This window comes from Artibeus jamaicensis, unplaced genomic scaffold (assembly GCF_021234435.1).
Source record: "Artibeus jamaicensis isolate MK-2021 breed Jamaican fruit bat unplaced genomic scaffold, CSHL_Jam_final contig_354, whole genome shotgun sequence".
Classification (NCBI taxonomy): domain Eukaryota; kingdom Metazoa; phylum Chordata; class Mammalia; order Chiroptera; family Phyllostomidae; genus Artibeus; species Artibeus jamaicensis.
The window spans coordinates 40,543,497-40,566,374 of record NW_026521803.1 but is presented as its reverse complement, the minus strand read 5'-3'; the positions used below and the strand labels follow the sequence as shown (position 1 = coordinate 40,566,374).

General features: G+C 40.6%; 1 protein-coding gene across 1 annotated transcript in view; it reads right to left on the bottom strand.

Moving 5' to 3' along the window:
- CDH7 (cadherin 7) overlaps positions 1 to 22,878 on the bottom strand; it is a 119,920-nt gene that overhangs the window by 57,922 nt on the left and 39,120 nt on the right. The window contains exons 3-5 of the mRNA XM_037128714.2: positions 11,895 to 12,189; positions 8,161 to 8,280; positions 1,478 to 1,645 (exon numbers count right to left, since the gene is read on the bottom strand). Coding sequence (XP_036984609.2) covers positions 1,478 to 1,645; positions 8,161 to 8,280; positions 11,895 to 12,189 — 583 coding nt within the window. The remainder of the gene's footprint in view (positions 1 to 1,477; positions 1,646 to 8,160; positions 8,281 to 11,894; positions 12,190 to 22,878) is intronic.

The following is a 22,878-nucleotide window of genomic DNA, read 5'->3' as shown; positions in this document are numbered from 1 at the left end:
TCACTTTCTCACAGAGAAAGATTTCTCCTGGAGAGGAATGTGGGAAGGAAGATGAGTGTACACAAAATGATCATATTTTAGGCTGAGAATCATTGGTGTTTGCAATTTTCTAAATTTTGTGAATAGGGACTGGTTTTTAAAGAAATGATTACAACATATGCTTAACATTTTTGTTTCTACATAGCCAGAGTTGTCCTTAGCTGAAATCCAAAATTCTCAAGGTTAGAACAGTAACCAAATGGTAGAGAAAATGTCAGCAAAAAAAGAAAAACCTAAGGATGTGTCCTTGGCTTTCTTCACTTTAATAAATATGAGAAGATCTAAAGAATAAGCTAGAAAACGTGTGCCTTATTAAATCATGACAACTGAAACTGCACACATGCTAAGTATCACTTTTTATCACCATACAGTGAAAAAAAAGAGAAACAGTTAAATGTAGTATGAGCCCAATATAATTGCATTATTTTTTGTATTTTTTAATTCTACAATCTTCACTTTACCCTTTACGGGCTGTCAAGAGTACAATTAAGTATAGATTTATTTTTTTAATGAACAACTTAAAGTTGTGAGGGTTTTTGGGGGGCAGGGGTATTGAAATCACTGCTTTATAGTAATAAAAATATTAAAATACATACTATGAAAATAAAATATCTAAAGAAGCAGTATTTGAAAGTAAACAGTGACATTCATATCTGCAGAGAAATCATCTTTGTTAGACATTATTTGCCTCTAAGGTCTGTTTATGAGGGAGCTTAGTTCCCCATTTCTATCAAACAAGCATTTTGGAGACATTGTAGTCTATACAATTTCCTTACATTCTTGAACATTCTAAAGAAGTACCACATGCACTTAGAAGAAAAGGGGAAAAAACAACTAAAAGGGAGTGAGATAAAATACTTTTTTATAATCAGGACATCTCTATAATTTTTTATTCTACCTGTTCTTGATGAAGTCAAAAGCCATTTTGGTCAAAGGAACTCAATTGAGGGCATGTGGTTTTCTGGCTCTTTAGATTGACCTCTTTTTGAAACACTGAGTGTTTACAAGATGTGGTAGAACTATAAAGAAATGTTCAACATGCATGAACTGGCTAAAAAAATGCACAATAACAAGTGAAAAACATTATTTTATACTATTCATTGTGTAAGTTACAGAATATTTTTAAATAATCTTAAATAAAATGTGAATACATAAAGAAACATATAGTATAATATTCAAATAATGTAAGTAGGAAAACTATATATTTAAGAGAGAAAAACACAAATGTATGATTGCTTCCATTTATTTTCCACATCCTGTAGGCTCTATATTGCTAATTGAAAAGCATGCCCGATACAACACCACTGTGGGAGGCTGTAATAAGAGAAGTATTTGTCTGAGAAGAGTTTGGGGGGGAAAAACTCCTTTTTAAAGACATTTTATAGGATGACAAGGAAAGCTAATATACCTGTGATGTTTAACAGAATAGCTTACGTACTTCGAGGAAAGCGAGGAGGGTTGTCGTTGACGTCAGTGAGGGTCACGGTGACCGATGTGGTTCCTGAGAGTCCTCCGTTTTGACCAACCATATCCTTTGCCTGGATAACAAGCAAATACTGGTCTTTAGCCTCTCTATCCATGTTTGGAAGGGCGGTCTTGATGACTCCTGTAAAATTTCAAATCCCAGTAAAATGCCTCGTGATTCACTGAATTCATACTGGCCAAGAACACTGTCATAGGTAGCACGTCCCTCTGGAGAGGTTGCCTTTTGGAGTTTTGTTTGTTTTTATTCATTTTAATGCACACTAACAGCCAAAGGGATGTGATAATTACATACAATATTACAAAACACAGAAAATGCTATAATGTGGAAGAGTAGGATTCTCAGCATTAGAGAGGATTATCTTTAAGTTTTATGGAATACGGTCCAGGAAATATCAAGCTATAAATAAACAAAATTCTTAGCTAGAATGATGGGCAGTCACATGTACAGGTCTGACAATAAACCTCTCTCCTTATCTTCTCTTTCATGCTCTCCAACAACTTAATTCCTAGTGATGTGAATCCCCTTCAGCCATGGTCCCTACTATTGCTTTTTCAGCAGAATAATAGGAATGCTCTATAAGAAAATGAGGGTTGTTTATGTTTAATAAGCAAAGCACCATTTCAAACGGTGGCTATGATGCTGTGTGAGCTTATGCTGTATCTGAAGGTTTCAGGAAATCCACTCCAGAGGAGAATGACTGTGCTAATAGAAATCAACACCACTGAAAATATTGACGTGTTTGGTTGCTGTTTGTTTCCGATCAATTGCATTTACTATTGACAGCCCTTAATGCTTTGGGTGTATGACAAATTGATTTCAGACTCGCCCGTTGCTTGATGGGGAAACTTGACTCAATAATCACTATTGTAGTGAATAAGTTATTTTATTTTAATAACTACATAATTTATTAAGTTTCTTAGGCTATGTCTAATTAGGGGATGGAATTTAGTTTAACTATGTTATAGGTAAATAATAAAATGGTATACATACCTAACATAATATACTTAGTATATGTACATCTAGAAAATATTAATGAACAATGTATTTATTTAATAATGGCCTAAAGTCCTTGAAACTACTAATACTAATATAGGGCCATCTTTACTACCACATTTTGCCACATATAATGCTCACACTTTTGCCCAAATTTCTGAGGGAAAGATAAGGATGCATATTATACATGGGTATAATGATTACATACCATGGGTAACAATCCCATGTATAATGTGCAGAAAATGTGGGTGCTCATTACACATAGCAAAGTATGGTAATTAAGTACAAGGAATCCTGACTCCTACTTATCCTTTCTTGCACTTCCATTTTTCCAGCAAAGACAATGCCCAGCCTTTGTACCTAGGACACCTCTGTTTATTGACCAAGCTTAAAAAAATGCCCACTCTATTTTATTAAACAGATTCGACCTTTCAGGGGGAAGTTAGAATTTAAATCCTACTGACTTGGACATGGGGTGAAGGAAGCCTGATATCATGGGCTTTTCAAAGGAGAAAGTGGGTTTTTTTATAGTGGATGGCTCTTCGGGAAGAAAATAATTACATACAAATTTGGATAAAGATGTTCAGCATAAAAATAATTTCATATCCATCAAAATTTTTGAAATTTAACTTTAAACTGTGTTGAGGCTGATTCTCTAATGGATACATATAGTAATAGCCTGTACATCTTACATTTCAGCTCTAACTTATCAGCCGAGGTTACACCACACCAGGCCTGCCCTACACCTCAAAATATTATATGCCTTGGTAACTACTCTAGGGGTGGGGAACAGGTGAGACAAGCTTTTCAATATTTAAGAATAATTTAAGCAATGAACTATTGGTTACTGAGATTCTAAGTTCAAGAATGTTCTGTCTTAAGGATCCACATTCTTGTTTAGACATGAGCACTGGCTCTTAAATACAAACACAGACACACACACATGCACACACCAACAGCAGCAGTGACATTTTAAGCATTTAAGTTATACTTTCAGTAGGGCCAGGTTTTTCTATTGCTGTTTTACCTTCACTTATTCTAATATATACGAATTGTGTTGGACACTGTTGCTACTATCACAGTAACAGAGAGTCACTTTTAATAATGCCTGTACTTCATTCTTTTGGCTATTTACACGCTGATGGCTGTGTGAATATGTCATGCTTGTTCCTCAATACTTTTGGTAACTAATGTGTCACACAATTAGCACTGAGCAAACTAACACTCACTGGGACCAACTTCAAACAAACTTCGGCTAAGAGTTCTGGAATTTACACATCTCCATCTCTCCTCTCTCTCTTTCTCATTTTCACTATTTTATTTTATTTTTTTTATTTTAATCATCTCTTTTTTGCAATGCTTTCCTAAATAAATTGAGCACTGAATATCAAAATTCTTACCAAGAAATATGTTTCATCTTGATGGCAAAACAGTGAATTAAAAAATGTTTCCTACACATTCATTTTTACACTTTAATTTCTGCTCATTGTCCCTTTTTCACCCAGTATCACTATCTGTGAGTTTCCATCCCTGCACACTTGTGATGGAGAGAGGCCCAGATCACCTCAACCAGCCAGCCAAGAAAACACAGCAGCCTCATCTTCTCAGGGACTGGCTCAGTGGCATTCTTTTTGCAGGAAATACAGAGTATTTAGCAGACAATTCCAGCAAGCAGAGTCACTCATTTTTCACACCTGTAATTGTCTCTTTACAACAGTTCCTATAAATAACACTTTTCCAAGGCAAAAAACTCATGACAAGGTTTGCAAAGTAATGCAGATGGCAAAGGTAATTTCTAAATACCTCAAATAGGAAACATTTTTGACAAGAATGAAATAATTGGGAGAGAATTGAATTTAAATAGGGACATGCAAAAAAATGATGGATTTAGAGTTCTGTGACTTTAGCTAGCTCTTAGCTTTTAAACCTAAACTGTGTGCCTTGGGGGAGGAAGTCCCGTGTGCTGGATTAGGTTCACACCTGCTGTGTATCATAGAGACACATAGGCACAAAGCAAGTCGTTAACATGATGGTTCTGTAGCGGTGAAGGGCAGTCACAGTGGTCAGGTCCCTGCAGTTCTGTGCGAGTGTATGGAAGACAATACTACTGATTATTAATTTCAATAATCAATCATCTTAGCTACTCTAATAAGAAGACTATATCCTATAGGCCTTTGGAAGAGACTGGATGAGACTTTAGGCTTTCTGACTAATTTTTCATCTGACCCAGTAACCCAGAAATGAACTTTTCATTTATTCATAATCTGTATTCACAAAAGCTATTATGCATGTAAATTTCTCATTGTCACTGTTCAACAGCTGCCTGTTTTTAAGACAGAAATACATTTTTAGATGACTCTCTAAGGCCCTGCCAGTCACTGACGATGGGTTATTTTTTTATGCGTACTCTTACCATGCGATCTTCTTAACAATTTGTGTGTGTACCACATTAGTGGTGGGACCCAAACACTCACTGGAGCTTTCGTTCCTGCTTACTCAGGCTTCGCATTCCTGTCGGGAGTCTGGGCCATCACATGCCCCAGGGAACGTGACCCTGAGGGTATTCATGCTGTGTGGGTGCAGCATCCATTAGGTGTGTGAGGTGAATCTCTTCTCAATCCTTTGTCTTTACTTACAAATTTTCTGTCTAAGCCTTTGTTATTGAGCTTGTCTACTTTTAAGTGAAGCAAAAAAAAAAAACCCTAAAAAGATAGAAAAGAGCCAACTATAGTAAAGACAAAAGCTTCTGGAATGTCAGAGAATGCCAGGGCTGGCACAAATAATCTGAAGAAGAGACTGTGCAAGGTGGGAGGGGAGGTTTTCAGCAAGCCCTGCCAGAAGCAAGAGGGGGCCACACCAAGAGCCACTCCCTGGGGTGGGACATGAGAGAAGGGCCTGTTTGGAAGGAGGGTTTGTAATGTCCTGGGCAGTGCAGAAGCAGGTTTACAGTTCACCAGTTTATTCTGGTATCAGTGTTTATGATGATACTGTTTTCCATATGGACAACTATAAGCCTACTTCCACACCTCCCCATGTATTGCTGGGACCTTGTAGTCACACCTCCGTGTCTGCAAAGAGCTCCTACATGACAAGTGCTATTCAACACTCCATCCACTTCCCAGGGCTGTCTTCACAGCTCTGCGACCTGGGCAGTAGCACTGGTCCCAGGCTTGGTTGTTCATCCTGCCAACAACATCCTGAAATCTGCTTTTCATTTTGAACTGCAAGTTCGGTAGCCAACCTGCCACAAGTGAGACTGAGAAAAAAAGGGGATTTCCTTGCTTACAGGTTTAGAGAATAGATGAATGCACTGCGGTGATTCTCAGGCTGTCAGTAAATGGGGGGACGTTATGAAGACAGGTGACAGGAATCTCTGCAGTCAGTCCTTTTAACACTGCCTTGTCTTGTGCCTTAGTGCCATTCTACCTGCTTGTTGCAGTAAATTGTCAACATTGGTTTTTCCATTCTTGTTTTATGGGTGGAGAAATTAAGGTAGAGAATAGAGTGCCCTCTGATCATTGGGGCTGTAGACACCGCTGTGATGAATCGTGAGCTTCCTTGGAGATTTTAGCAAAGCTAGATTTAGGATATGCAATTAATAAGTGATAATAATGATTATTAATATCCTGAATAATAAATTTAATATTATTCTTTTTATAAAAGTAATTAGAAGTTAAAAAACTTAAGAGAGCCATACCTAATAGTGATTTCCTGGTCTATTTTCTAACAATCTTGAATTAGTGTATTTTCAGTAATTTTTTCCTGCCAAAAATTTTACTTTCTTCTTAAAAACTCTTAGTGTTAGAGATGAAGAAAAATAATGTTATTTCTCATATAGATAAAAATAATACTGACACAGGTAAGGAAGCCTAACTTACATTTAATATACAGTCCTTCATGCCCTTAAGAACTGAAAATTTTCTATTTTTATCAGAAAAATACACTTTGGGGAGTAAAAAGTAGATTCTCCATATTATCAATTAGCAGAGAGGATAGAAATTACCAGAACAGATCTGTACTAAAGATTACAACACTAAAAATCCGAAATAAAATAAAATTAAACTTTCTTCATCTCTTGTCATATATAATCCTTTAGAATTGGGAGTTGAAGTTAAGTTTAAAGTACTACTAATGTGATCCCATGCTATTGAGACCTACTGACTACTGCCCAGTTAGCCAACCAGTGACGCATTACCTACACAGGGCTTACGGGAAACCTATTAGCTTGCAACAAAGCTATGATCACAAGCCCACCATTAACAGAAGCAAAATATTTAATTTTTGGAATTGGTACAATACCTGCTATTTTTAGACACCTTATATAATACAAGAATGTATAATTTGTGAGCAAATTGTCAGCGCCTTGTCAACGTCTTTCTAGGCTGCAAAGAGTGGATATGCAAGGGAACAGGTGGGCGTGTGAATTCAAGTTCTCAGGTCTATCATCATATCCGCCACTAGCGTCTTCTACATTCACAGGATTCACATCACAGACAGAATACTTTTGCTTATTTCTCCTTCACTACTTGCTTAATCAGAACTATTCTCTACTAGACTCTCCCGGTGGCTTCAAAATTCCACCACCACCACTGGTGGAAAACATAGAATGCAGTCTGAGAATTCTAATGAATGATGAGCTAGACTTAAATTCACTCCTCTGTTCATGCATGAATACAACTGCCATTCTCAAGACATTTACATTTTTATCTCCTGCAGTGATTTGAGAATGAATTAATACTGCCATTATTTAAAAGACATGAAAAACAGGGAAGCTGGCATTAAAATATTCATTTAGGATCATAGGCACTATCAAATATTTATAATCCTAAACTTGGCTATTTGAATTCTTCTCCATGATAAAGGTAATGTTGTTAAAACATAAGGGAGTTTAGGATTTTCACAGTGATGAAGATAATCCACGGCACATGCCCACCCATCCTCACACCCGCCCCGTCTTCCCCACGCACAGGGCCAGAAAGCAGAACTGATAAAATATTATTTGATCACCGAGACACTGCTCCAAATTATATGCTGACTTAAAGTAAACTACTTCCGCTTAAAAGCAAAACACAACACCTAGCCAAGCAGCCCCAGATGCTATCCAGGCAATCTTGCAAAGCAATTTGTTCCTCCTAAAATTAAAAATGAGTCATTTAAGTGAGTCTTTGATTTCTCAGGTTCTCATCCTGGCTGGTATGTTTACACGAATTTGCCTGAAAAATCCAGCCCCTGGGAGGGAAGCTGAACCCACCACAAACCCTGCCACATGGCAGGGAGATTTCTGCTTGAGAATCGGGTCTCACTGTGTGTGATTCCTCCATGAATTAATTCTAGAAGCCAAAAATGAAACTTAAAGGTGAATAACCGAGAATTCCATGAATGGTCAGCAGATAGCAGCAGAAGGAGTTTTTAATATAAAATATCTGATAGCTAGGAATACTGAGAAATACTTTTAGAATATTCTTAAAAGGTGCTATTGTCTTTATAAATAATATGCTGCTTATTACCACAGTATACGTATGGAGAGAAGCACTGTGAAAATGTTACCAGCGCCAACTATACTGAATAAAAATAACTAATACTAATTCTATGCCAGGGTAGAAATGGTGACTTTCTGAGGAGCATTGCAGTTGGGTCGTTACCTGTCTTGGGTTCCACCGAGAAGTATGGCTGTCCTTGGAGAATGCTGTATACCACGCGGGCGCTGTTGCCGTACGTAGGATCGTCAGCATCTGTTGCTGTCACTTGTACCACTGAGGTCCCTACATGCCAACCCAAAAACCAATGAATTAAAAACTTCCTAATGCCACCAAACATAGGCACTCACGAAAGATTAGATTTCTCTTTAATTTTGTGTTTTTCTTGTTTTGAGGCCCACGGAAATCTGACAGCACCATGATAAATGCTAATTAAGCCCTTGGAAATATTTAAGGGGCATGAGAAGAGACTGGAAAAAAATATGAGATTGATGATGCCTATTAGACTTGGAAATACTCAGAATTGGATGGGACTAAAATTTCTGGCATCTCATCCATCAGAGCGAGGTAACAAGTTTTTATCAAGAGCAATCTCTCTAAGTCTCAATCACTGTCCAGAAGACAGCGTGACAAATGAGAGCATCCTGACACTCAGAATCTCACGGCTGCAGCTAAGCAAAGCCAGACAGGGACTGAAACTTTATTAGTGGAACAAAGATTATAGGATTAATTAGTTGGCTACCCTGCCTCTTCAGTAATAGTTTTATTTATTTTTCATTTGTTTCTACTAATTGATTTCACGCAAAAGCATGAAATGAAAATTTCAACCAAACCTCCCAAAGGAGGAAAAAACATGCCAATTGTAATAATTGTATTCCTAGTTGTTTTTCTACATTTCAGATGCTACAGTGTCACATTGCTTCTTTATTTTACCACAGATGCAGTTATTCCCCAGGAGAAGCACTTAGCATGCTTCGTTCTCTTTATTTCTTTCAGAGTGCAATACTAAAAATATTAAGTATGTTTGATTAGTTGATGTATTTAAGCATAGTATTTTATCAATTATATCCTATCTGATGAGAGTTAGAAAAGTCCTCTTTTCACTGATTCTTCTAAGGTTCAAGTTTGGCTTTAATAATTTCTTGGAAATATGGCATTTTTCACCTAACATTTCTTTTAGATGTACTCCTACATAGATCTCCCTTTCTAAATGCCTTAAATACGTCATTAATGTCCATGTTGTAATACCTCTAAAATTTCCCTTAACATTTCCTTTAAAATTAGGTGGAAATTATGAAGTAATATATATAATACCATCTTTTAAAAGTTTCTGAAAATGGTTTTTGTTTTGTTTTATTTTATCTTGTTTTCTCTCTTTCTCTTTGGTAGATGCCTGGTGGGACCAAATAGCAAATAATGTATATTTGAAAATTATTTTAAGAATTAAATTTTGATTTATTTAAAAATGTTAGGATCAATGATATTGATGTTTTCTATAGTCTCTGTAATGCACCATCTTACAGCTCTGTTCATTCTAGTGACATAGTTAGTATTGATTTCCTATTTCATTAGAAAGGAAAAAAAATTAAATAAATAAACTTATGAAACGTATACTTCAAGTAATATGATTGTGTATAATACATATTTTTGTGAAGTGTTCATTAATTTACTATATACCTAGGGACATACCCTCGATTAAATTTTCCATGCTTATCTACATTCTTCTGGCAATGAATAAACAATCCTTCAGGATTTTGTGTGTTTTAAATCTTATAATTAGTAAACATATAATGGAAAAAGTAACCCTGAATATTAAACACTGAAGGCTTGTGCTATACATACCATACTAGTTAGTGGGTATTACAAGTATTTGGTTAGAATTAAATACTTGGATAAGCAATGGCTCACTAAATATCTATATAACGCATTTCATCTAGAACTCCATGATACTTAGTTCCAATGTTGTTATTAACCCAGTGATCTCAACCAGTATCAATTAAATCCGGAAGACTTGAAAATCAGTTTCTGAAAAGTCTGAACCTGTTGGGATCAAACAAAAATCTAAAATAATGTGTGCACATACTGGCCATTCTGTATGCTATCACAGTGACACCATTGCCACCAAAGCGACACGTCATGCTTTAGCCTCTAAAACAAGGTTCCCATTAATCCAATTTGCATGTTAGAGTCCGCGGAGAAAAGGAGACGACTTCGCCAAGCAGATGGAGAGCTCCCACAGTGCCCCTGAAAATGATGGAGCTGAACAGAATTGCCCTACTGCTCCACAAAACTCCCTGCTTTGCTAAACATCACTAATCTGGGGAGGACAGTGTCCTCCTCCTCTTCCTTCTAAAACCTCCACCATCGTGTTGCTGTTGCTATCGCTATTGGCTTTGTTATTATGGTTAAGCGACAACAGCATGAAACACTTGGAAGGTGTGGACTCTACAAAGTGTGGACAAAGCTTGCATGATCGAAGAAATGCTTACATAGAAGCTACTCGGGGGCAACGACTGACAGTGTGGGTCAGATTTTTCCTGACCACAGACAGCATCGATTCTGTTGGCAGCGAGAGCCATGGTGCCCCAAATAATCTTCCCTCCCCCATCGGATAGGAACAGAAGTCTTGGGTCACTGACTTCTGATCTCCCTTAAAGGGCACGCACAGTCCACAGCTTTGCAATTCTATGTCCCAGCAGAGTGGATGTGTTGACTGACTCTTGGAATGAATGAAATGACCTTTACCGAAAGTAAAACAAGTCACGCTGGGTAAAATTTTCATGCATTAAAATACAAGTTTAATCATTATTTTAAATAAGCACCCTTCTTTGATACTAAGAACGACAGGAAATAAACATATAAAGCAACTGGTCTCTATTCCAGTCCCATAACGCTTTCTTGTTTTATGCAATCATCCATATTTAAAGGACATACTGGCTGAAACTATTCCAAAGGTAGCACACATGAAATTTAAAAGAGTGTAATATCTGATATAAAGTATATAGTAGAAGTACTTTACTTTCTATTTTTCCAGTAATTGGACAATTTCAAAAGGCCTCAGAGCAAAACAACCATCATTTCTTTATATATCTCAAACTGAGGATCACTTTCCCATTATTACAAATTCAATAAAATTTTTCATGCATTTAAGTTTCTGGAGAAAATAGAAAAAGATTAGTGGGTCCATGAGGATAGACATTTGTGGTTCAAGAATACTCTGCAGCAAAGAGACCGGCAGATTCAAAGGACAGTCTGGCCAGCCACTGACAAGCTGCCTAACTCACTGACCACAGAGAGAATCTTCAAATAGTAAATCATTATCCTACTATCAGGCGATAGAAAATAAAAGATCATCACAGGGCTGTGTCTGCGAAGATTTACTTTTTTAACTTGTTACTATTTAACTTTTAGGCAACATTTTAGTTATTATTTTACATTTGTCTTATTTTTATTGATTTTAGAGAGACTGAGGAAGGGGAAGGGGAAGAGGGAGAAAGAGAAGGGAAAGACATCATTTTGTTGTTCTACTCATTTTGAATTCATTGATGGACCCTTGCAGGTGCCCTGACTGGGGATTAAACCAGAAACCTTGGCATGTGGGAATGGCATTTTTTAATTTTAAATTGAAAAGGGAATGTAAAAACTAAGTCATTCCTTGAAGACATTGAGACAGCTGTGTAAAAGGGTGAACCCCCCACTTTTCCATAAAATAAAATAACGTGTTGAATACTAGAATCTGGGTCCTTGCTAATTAACACATCTCCAACAATGCCCTCACCCTAACTGGCAACCGTTAGACAAAGACTAAAGTGATTTTTTTTCAGTACATAAGGTGATTTAATTTTACATACAAATGCCCTAAAAGTAGATACTGCAAACGTAGTATGTTCTTTACTTACCCACAGGAGACATTTCAGGGATCCCGGCAGTGTAGGGGCCGTCCAAGAATTTGGGTTCATTGTCGTTGATGTCCTGGATCTTGATGACGAACTCCGACTCCGGCTCCACGGGCTTGTTGGTGAGCCTGTCCAGCGCTTGGGCTCGGAGCGTATAGTAGGCCTGCTCCTCGCGGTCCAGCCTCTTGGTGGCATGAATATCCCCCGTGTTCTCATCAATAATGAAAATGGAACTCGCCCCTTCGCCTGACAAGATGTATTTGATGGAACCATCTCCTTTATCAACATCAGAGTGAAGCTGGTGAAAAATTCATGTGAGATGAGATTAACTTACAAGAGAGTCAGCGATATGGAGATTCGCAAAAATAATTCTTAGGCCGGGCAGCAGCACACAAAAGGATGTCAGTCTTGGAAAGACAGACTTGTGTTTACTGTGCACGGTGGACAGGCTGGGGGCAAGTGTTGCCTTGCCCTGGCGAGCAAGACAATTTCATCTCTTTCTGTAAACCATCTCATGTCCAAAGGCATTTGCTGTCATTCCCAAAGATAGGAACTTGGGGTGTTATTTTTGACTGGGGTCTGTCCTTGCCAGGGTTAGACATTTTCCTTGAATTGAGCACTCAGTAAACATGTATAATACGTTGATTTGGTCTTATTCCAAGCAAAGGGACTTGCTATAGAACATTTGTAAATGTAGACCTACTCTGTTAATCACTGGGCTTAGAAATCACTGCATTCTTTAAGGGGGCCTTGACCTCCCACCTTGCTCTCCTTTTCGTGATTACCAATTATGGATATAAGCCCATCGATACATTGGTCTCCACATCCTGTTCTACATTTTCGAATTTGAAGCTGAAAAAAATCACACTGCTCTCTGAAGTCGGAATTTTAAATCAATATGTGCCTGAGAGTTCAACTAAAACCTTTCTGAAAATACCAAGAACCGTGCATTCGACTTGCACGGTTAACCCCAGCGTCAGCAGCCGGGGCGTGTGTCTGATTTGCATTTCCTATCTGGACCTGTCTCTCCAGGACGTCAGAACATTATGTTGAACAGAGGAACCTTAGGAAACTCAGAAATAATTACACATTTTCCTGTCCTTCATAACCTGGGAGACCCGGGCCTCAGTCTGTCATTTCAACCATCTCTCATTCCCCGGAACTGCTATCACTCTGGGCTTCAATTAATATGAACGTGAAAACCTGATTTACCAAAGAACGACCCTTTTTTTTCATTGTCCTAGAGACGTCTGTTTCATTCTGTAAAAGACAGGAGCTGAAATTGTAAAAGATGGACCATGACTGTGGAACCTGCATGCTTGGTGCATTTTCCTTCTAGGGAAGCTGTTGAGGAGACCGCTACTTTGCACCAGAGATCTCTTGTTTTGTTTTGTTTTGTTTTTAAGAATTTTTAAAAGATTTTATTTATGTATTTTTAGAGAGAGGGGAAGGGAAGAAGAAAGCGAGGGAGAGAAACATCAATGTGTAGTTGTCTTTCATGTGTCCCCTCCTGGGGACCTGGCCTGCAACCCAGGCATGTGCCCTGACTGGGAATCAAACCAGCAACCATTTGGTTCGCAGGCCCACGCTCAATCCACTGAGCCATAGTAGCCAGGGCTGCACCACAGATCTGTTAACTGCTCCTTCCACTGCACTGGAACAGCTGCGTTTATATTCTGCTTCAGAATGTCCAAATACTTGATTCATCCCTTAGTTTCCGTAGTTTTTAGTCAGGACTACATAATACCAAAAAAAAAGAATTTCCGGCACCAGTGATAATTTAGATTTGTTCAGTGTGGGGTGACGTAGGGGATCATGTCCAGGATGCTTATCTAGCACATAGAGAAGCTGTAGTCTTGAAAAAGAGTGAATTACTTAATTTTCTGAAGTCATTCTCAGGGTTACACTTACATTCATATCTCTCTCTAGTTTTAGATGAAGAAAGCTGAGAGTTATTACAGTTTGAATGATTGTGCGCTTCCTGTGCTCCAGGCACTGCTCTTAACGGTTTCTATGTACAGCCAGCTGTCTGTGGCTGCCCCAGGCTTGCAAATCCCGGCCAGCAGGAGAAAAGCCCACCTGCCACCTCTACAGTAGGATCCTCCCCCTGGAGCAGGCAACCTGCCCCCCACCAGTTGAGAGCTCCCCAAATCTTAAAGCAACTCAGCTCCTCCAGTAGGTCCCATCCCCACACTGTAGGACTTACCAGAAGGTTCCTTTCATGGCGTTCTGTAAGAGCCCTGAACTCTAGCACTGCAACGACTAGCAGCAAAAGTGGGGGCCCTGAGACAAAGACAGGTGATGGGTGGAAACACGTGTTTTTTAAGCTGCTAACACCTCAAGTACTGCCCCTGTGCCCACTTCTCATGGGCACTCTCCTAAGGGCTCCTTACGCCCAGCTGAGCCTCTCTGGGTTAGGTGTGTCTACACGTGATGGCTGGCCATGGTGTGAAACGTTCAGGAAGATTCGATGACCACGAACACCCATGTGTAATACACAGGTCATACCTTTAATCAAAGGCCTGCTGTGTCTCTAAATCTGATTAGGGAATCGTGTTTACAGAACCTGCCCTTCTGATTCATTTAACTAATCCCTGCTCTTTTCAAGGCTTCTCCCATTACACAGGGACCCCATTTCTGCCCACCGCCACGTCTCACACATGCACACAGACACACACTCACATGCTCATGCCTTCTCACACATAGTCACACTCACACATATACTCTCACGACTCAATTCTCACATATACACACTGTCTTGCATACCCTCTCACACACACTCCTGCACACGAAGATATTACACTATCTCTCACACACACATTCTCTCTCTCTCCCCTACTCACACACATACCTGCTTCAGGAGCCCTTGAACTTTACCCTCCTCCCCAGCACTTGGCACTGTGCCCTCCCTTAGCAAGGACCATCTCTAGGCTTGGACTCACTGCCAAAATTTGCCAGCAGAAAATTGCTTTGAGTCTAAGCTCCATGTCCCTGTAAGGTCAGGACAAGCTGTGCACTTAAAAGTGGACAACCGACTTTGAAGTGTTGAGATGGATGCATGATTATCAGATGCTTTCAGACAGTTAATCTGAGAGACGATGCACACTATAATCATCTTAATAGGTGGAGTGAGCCCCATGATGCTAGTGAAAATCTACCATCCTTTTGCTCTGAAAAAGTATGTTTAGCAAAGAAAAATGTTGCAAGTGTAGAACTACCTAATGGCATGCTTCAGTTGGCACATGTCTATGGAGGGACAGGTGCACGGATGAACAGGGGCACAGCCACACGCAACAGGCTGCACACAACCTTCACGGCTGACTGTTAGAGGTGGATGAGTACCCCTCCCCACAGCAAAGGCCTCTGGTTAGGGTGGGGGTACATTCTGCGATGCCACAACATGGCCAACAACCAGTAAACAACACATGAAAAACACAGTCAAAAACAAGTACCTGTATTCTGTGTGGGGCAGAGTAGAACTCACAATGTTATGCCGATTTCACTTGCAAATACCCTCGGAAACCTCTTATGAATCATCTAAAGAACAACAATGACAGAATCTTGGTTCATTAGTCACTAGACAAAATTCACCTGTGCTGCCTAGGTTCCTAATCCTTTTCAAAATAGTGTTGTGACATCACAGTAAATACTCACAGTTATTAATTATTATTATTGCAAATGAGCACAAAGAGTGAGAAGCACAGACTCCTTATCTGACTCTGACTATAGGGCGAAGGGCAGAAAAGGAAATGCAATCATTATGTGAATTCTATACCTCATTCTACGTCAGCACCGTGCATGTAACCGAGAGTCAGATCACGCTGGACTCTTCACAGTGCACACAGGCCACAGATACAAAGTGCATTTCACAGGCACCCTAAAACATAATATATTTCATAACTCACTATGGCTCCTGCTTGATAGGGTACGCATCCATATCTCTGTTATATCAACCCTTTCTTTTGATTTTCTCTCAGTAATAATCCTAATTTGGAATCTTAAAATCTTTCACTTGGGCTGTTACAAAACTGCCCAGTTATTCTCCTTTAATAACTCACATCATCTAGGCTGTCATTGTTCTTGTCAGAAAATATCTCCCCCTAAAATAAACATTGAACTATATTACACCCTCATGAAATACATTTAATTGCTTCCCATGATCGATGGATTTAACCTGAATTCTAAGTACAGCGCTCCATGTGGCCATATGGTCTCTCTTCTTGAGCTCCAAAGTCGGTCTGCATTCACCAGTGCCTAAGCATAGCAATCATTTCTACCCTTTCCAAAATTTCTCTCCTACCCTTCACCTGCCTGCCTGCCAGTGATGTTCAAGTTCCCTTGTACTGAGGCCTTAAGAGTCCCCCGACTTTCCTCCGGGGCATGTTGTTTGAATTTCTACAACAGAATGCATCTAATTCTGCTTTACATTGGAAATCTGCTTTAACTGTTTTCATATCTAATCCCTTCCTTAACTTATAAACTCAACAGCTAGATTCTTTTTATCATCATACTCCACATTCTCAATAAACAATTCATTGTATTAAATTTAGCAAACGTATAATCCACTTTGTAAAAACAGTCATGCTTGTTTTATTTCAATTCCTGTCCTTTTAAGCGTTAACAGCGTTAGGCAAAAAGAAAACAAACTAAATAAACAGACAAAAAACACACCCTGTATATCTGGTTGGTTTTCAACACTCCTCTGAGCTGCCCAGTTAGAGGATGGACACTGGCTCTGTCTGCCCAGGGTAACACTTGACATGTCGTTTTGTGCCAGGGCATGTACATGCCTTTATTACCCAGAGACAGAGCCCTGTAGGGGCAGCTGTGATTTCACACACACACACACACACACACACACACACAGTCTTTCTCTCTCTCTCTCTCTCGCTGCATTTTGTAGGCCCTTGGATGCCCCTGAATGACAGAATCAACATGTTCTTGATTAATTTTTAGCCACCACTTATTTCTTTTATTTAAGATTATAAAGACCAAAGCTACGAACAGATCAGTGCACTATAGTGATGACAATTTTCTACAAGTTTTTAATCAGCGAGGACCTGATACCAACTAATGAACTGCCTGGTCTAGTACTCTCATCTGCCTCAAGAAAAATCTGAAAATGGGAGCTATTCCTCAATTTAGTAAAGACTAAGACAAAAAAAATCAAATATATTGATCAACTTTTCTTCCTTCCAGGAACATCTTAATTCTACTTGTTACCATCATACTGATGATGTGGTCTTCACTCTCTTAGTCTCCTCTTCTTTAAAATGGAGATAAAATCTCTGCACTTAAACTTGGTTGAAATACTGTGGCAATCACTGGAGATGATGCCATAGAACGTGACCCATAAAGGTATATTACCACATTATCAGAACTGTACTTTTAATGTGTTTGCCTTTGAAAACACTGTATTTCATATCATCAAAAAGAACAAATCTAGACATAAGATGAAACTATTTTGGGAAAGAGATCATGTTTATCATGGAAGCTTTGACCCCAGGAAGTAAAACTAAAGACACCAAATCTCTCTGGTCATCCTCACTAACCTATATGATGAAGGTGGAGAGTTATAGCTTTACATTCAATTTTTCATTACAGTGAATGAGTAACAAAATGCAAAATTCATTATTATATAAATAAAGTCTAGACTGTTACTACATTTGTATACAAAAAAATAGAGTAATGGCTGAGTAAAAATAGGCATATTCTCTTTTGATGAGCAAATTAATAAATCTGTGAGTGATTTTTATTAAATGTTAGCAAAGGACTTCTAAGGGAAATTCTCTACCATGGGTTTACTTATTATAGATTCCTGATTTTTAAAAGTTTAAAAATTTACTACAGAGTGTTAGAACTCATGCAATTTACTTTTACTGAACTTCTGCTTGAATAGTTCTGATTTGTAAGTATCATTGCGGTCCAGGCCAATGGAATACCGTTTCTGCTCAAAGTCTCCTTGAGGAACGCATGTGGTTTAAGAAGTGCAGGTATTAATTATTACAGAGAGCAACACAGGAAAGGAATCCCACTCAGGAAGTGCTGAGGGAAGGTGAAAATTGCCAAGAAAATCTCATTTCCATTTCTTTGTAACCAATGACTACTCAGATGGTATTTATTCTAAAAAAAAAAATAGTTCCCACTTATTCAGTGGCACACACATGCCCTCCGGGGTCTCAGTTCGCAGACTCAGTAGCTGAATGCTACCACTCCAAGGTCAGGACTAAGGAACCAGAGGTGTACTGGCCGACTGTCCACTCCACTTCGTACCTAACTGCTGCCCTTTTCACTCTTACATCCCAGGCGATCCATCTGTTACAGATCAGCATCTGCACATGCACCCTTGGCCTTGAATGGTGACATGAGAATAAAAGGAAGTCATGCACTTGGAAGGACTCTGCGAAATGTCACTCTCTGTCCATGAGTATACAGGCACCTGTAGTGGTACAGCCGAACCACCCACATTCCTCATGGGGGAATATCCTTGCTTTTGTCCGAAAAAGATCTACACCTGTGCCTATGGTGCGGTTTTCCCCCCATTAAGAGGCGCTTTTCTTGCATTAGTGAGCCAGTGATAACCACTCAGAGAGGCAGCTCCAGTTCCGTACCGTACTCATCTCATCCCTGCTCCAGTGGCTGTTTCCAGGCCACATTCAGAACGTTCAATGACTCAATCAGCCTGGAGTCAGATTTTATTGAACCCAACGCCTCCCAGGCAAATGTCAGCAGGAGCACATCACCTGGTCCACTTCGGGGATCCTGGGGAGCACCTGACTCACTCAGTTCTAATTGCCAAGGAGTGAACCAGAAGGCAAACCCCCGGGTACTGTCAGCTTTTTTTCTCCGGAGCATCACTTCTCACCTTGATCATTAAGTAGAGGTAGAGCAGTGCTACTCGAAGTCTGGTCCAAGGACTGGGTCCATCTCTCCAGGGCCAGGGGAGTCCAAAAATTGAGTGAAAGGGCTCAGCGATGTTGATCCTGATAGAGTAATTTAATGTCGGCTAAACCCAGTAATAATGATAAATAGGGATTGAATTTTTTACCTACGTAATTCATTTTAAAGGTAGTTACAGAGTTATTGGAGGTCACAGCAGAGTATGCACTGTATTTTTAAAAACAAATAATCTTGCTCTCAACCGAGATCAGCTAAGAACCACTGGGTCGTGGACATTATTCTACATCGATGCTCTTTGGAATGCTTCTAGGCAGTCCCGAGTTTAAACCTGTTTCCCTGTCCTCTCATTAGGGTAAACTGGAGGATGCTCGCCACCAGAGAGGCACAAGGCGGTCTGCAGAGGCCGTCCTCCAGACTTAGATGTTTTGTACACAGCGTTTTAGAGAAAGGACTTGGGTAAATGCTGCAGAAACCAAGAGCAAAATGGGTTGCAAACTACTTCGTGAAGACTTCTGTACCGCACTGATTACCTTGTACGTGCAAAAACAGGAACCATAATAGCTGATAAAAATAAAATTGCGGAGTCTACTTTTGGGTGCAAAAACATCAACACCTGGCAAATTGGAAAACTGGCAAAAAGAGCCATTTTGCCAAAGGGAATCCTTTCTTCTGGGCCATCCTACATCCAACAACTAGCTAACGGGGGGCTTTTAAGCTGCTCCTCCTCTTCCCCTGATTCAGGACAACTCTGAAGAGCCTTCCCAGCTCCATAGCTCCCCAAGGTTAGCCAAGACTGAGGTTCCAACTGCCTTGCAGCTCCTTCTTCGGCCAACCCCACTTTCCTCCCCCCTCCCTCCCTGTCAAGTGTTGATTTCAAGAACACATTCCAATAAATCCCCTGCAGGCAACTCCCTGTCTCAGCTGGTCTGCTGTGGATTTGACCTGCAACACATACAGGTAACTAACTCAGTGATGCTGAGCAGAGTGTGGCCCCCTCTCCAGCTCGGGACAGTGAGGCCCAAGTTTCCTCTCATCAGGTGACAGATGTGATCTCTTACATGTAAAGCAGCTGCTGCTGAGGGGGACAAGCCAGGTGGCAAGATTCATAAAGGACGTAACCCTGAGCAGCAGGCCACTGGTTTCCTTCCACCTACACCTGATGGACTCCTTATTTTCCCCACGCTCCCAAACACTCGAGTATCTAGAAACCACCTGGGAATGAATCAGGCACAAGAGTGAGGGGGATTCACTGTGATGATTTTCACTGGGGGAGAGAAAGCGGCCAAATCCGTGTGCATGTCTCCCCACAGGATGCCCTCGCCCCATTTTCCTGGCCCGGGGGGGCTGTCTCATCTTCACTCAGGTGGTGCGAGGTCCAGATCTGCTGCAGACCATTTCAAACAGCACACGTGTCCTGGGCCCAGGCTTTCTCATCTGGGAGAGCTCTGCCGGTCCTACCATCATCCACCCAGTGTCAGAACCACGGGCACAGAGGCAGCAGGAATAGAAGGGAAGCCACAGGAAAGGTCCTTCCCTTTTATTGATAACATTGTTTTGAAAGGCAGGAGAAAAAGGCTTATTGACCAGGTGAAACGGAGAAAATCGGTCTGCAGAGCTCGGGCAGTGATTTGCTGAAAAGGTAGAAATTTTAAAAACAAACCTGAAAAACATCTCTGGCCTGAAATCAATAAATACAGAAGCTTCCTAAATGGAGACAGTCCCCAGGTTCCCAGGACAGAGCTCTTGGGAACACGTGCTGTCTCAGCTACAAGGCAGGTAGAAGAAGACCGCGTTCCCCCCCAGATCACCCAGGAGGGCACTGAGACGGGTTTTCTTCTCTAAAGCGAAGTCTCACCTGGAGATAAAGGAGGAAAAGTGAGGCCCCACAGAGCCTTCTGGGCACCCTAGCAACCACCATGACTTTGACATTCAGCCTCCCTACTGCTGGAGATCTTGATCAGAGTGTTTAATGTCCTGAGAGTTTGCATAAATAAATGTAATAAAATTAGTCAGGCTGTAGGAAGAAAATACGAAAGAAAGAAGAGAAAAAATGAGCGAAATGGAAGAGATGGGCAGTAATGGAGCAAGGTCTACCTCCAGTTGACAGAGGCGGAGCCAAACTCCAGGAGCTTTGCTCACAGACCTGGCCCGGGCAGGGCCAGTGCTCCTGGGAGGAAGTGTCCATATAGTGATCTGTGCCCACAGGAGGATTCCACGGACACCATCTGGGAAGAGGTGGCCACACCCCCACACTGAGGAACAGGCAAGGAAGGATGAGTAACACGCTTGCTTATGTCTGATTTTCTTGCAAAATCCGGTTTGGCTTTTAAACTAATGAAATTCTGTCCAATTTTAAAATGCAGTACGTTCTCTGAGTACTTTCTGAACAACTACATTTATTTCATAGTTTGACTCTGTCCCTTCTTCTCAAATGAGTATCAAATATTAGCACTCTGCTCTCCATTAATCCACAAACTGAGAGTCAAGGGGAATAAAACGAGCTTTTCAGCAGCACAATCAGAATCACTAAAGTGAGTCAGAGCAATGCCGACACCCATTCACATGTTTTAAGCATCCCATCAAAGGATGAGAGTCAGGGCACGGAGGCAGGTGCCACGGGTGCTGCTCTGATGTTGGACAACTCGAGGCTCTTCGCGCCTGCCTTCCCAGGACATGAGTCTGTCCCCCACAAAGTGGATTGGACCAGGCAGTTTTCCTAACAACTCGCTGTGCATCCTCTGGATAAACTTGGGTGAGCCATAACCGCCCACCCCCCTCCTCGTGCACATGCGCACTGCCGTTCCCGGAACCACACAGAAATGGGAGCTGTGTTTTAGGTGGATGACGGGTACATGGTGATGCCTCGGATAAACGATTTTGTAAAATCCCACACAGGAATTGTGCGGTTCTGTCACCTTGCTAAAGGCAAAACTGTTGCAGAATATGTTTGGATGATGGTATCCGCAGAAAATCCCATAGATTTATTTTGAACATTCTTTTCTACAGTTTCAAATGTCTGTTTTGTAATGGTGGGGGCCTGAAGACATTATTTCGGGGCACTTGTGAGTGAGGATCTGTTGTCCCTTATGTATGCCAGTAGTAGTAATTTGGTTAAATAATGCAACAGAAGTGATTAGCTTTTTTTTTTTTTAAGATTTTATTTATTTATCTTTAGAGGGGAAAGGAAGGAGAGAGGGAGAGAACTGGCCTGCAACCCAGGCATGTGCCCTGACTGGGAATCGAACCATGGCTTCTTGGTTCCCAGGCCCGCGCTCAATCCACTGAGCTACACCAGCCAGGGCAGAAGTGATTAGCTTTGATTTAAAAATGTATGTCAAGAATATACACAAAGTATCTTTAAAGGGCCCAACAAAACAACGTGCTAGCTAAACACAATGTCAGCACAAGTGCACTTATTTAAAAGGGAATATTATCATTCCTGGCTGGTGTAGCTCAGTGGATCGAGCACTGGTCTGCAAACCAGAGGATCGCAGTTCAGTTCCCAGTCAGGGCACATGCCTGGGTTGCAGGCCAGTTCCCAGCAGCGGACGCACTAGAGGCAACCACACACTGCTGTTTCTATCCCTCTCTCCTTCCCCTCTAAAGAGAAATAAAATCTTTAAAAAATGTTACCAATACTCTTACTTACAGTGTATATTATGCGCAAATTCAATTAGCACCACTCACAAATATGCACACCAGGAAGACCCATCTGCTCTCTCTTTCCCTGAGATTTTCAGTTACATGTGTTCTCAGTATTTCCACCTGACACATTATGGACACATGGCTCAGATGTGTTATTCTTTTCTTTGTAATAGATTTTATTGATTATGCCATTACTGTTGTCCTATTTCCCCTTTCATTCCCCTCCACCCTGCACACCCCTTCCCCACCATCCCCCCCTTTACTTCATGTCCATATGTCATAAGTTCTTTAGCTTCTACATTTCCCATACTATTCTTGCCCTCCCCCTATTCTCTGCCTGCCATCTATGCTACTTATTCTCTGTACCTTCTCCCCCCTTCCCCTCCTCCCACTCCCCTGTTGCTAACCCTCCATGTGATCTCCATTTCTATGGTTCTGCTCC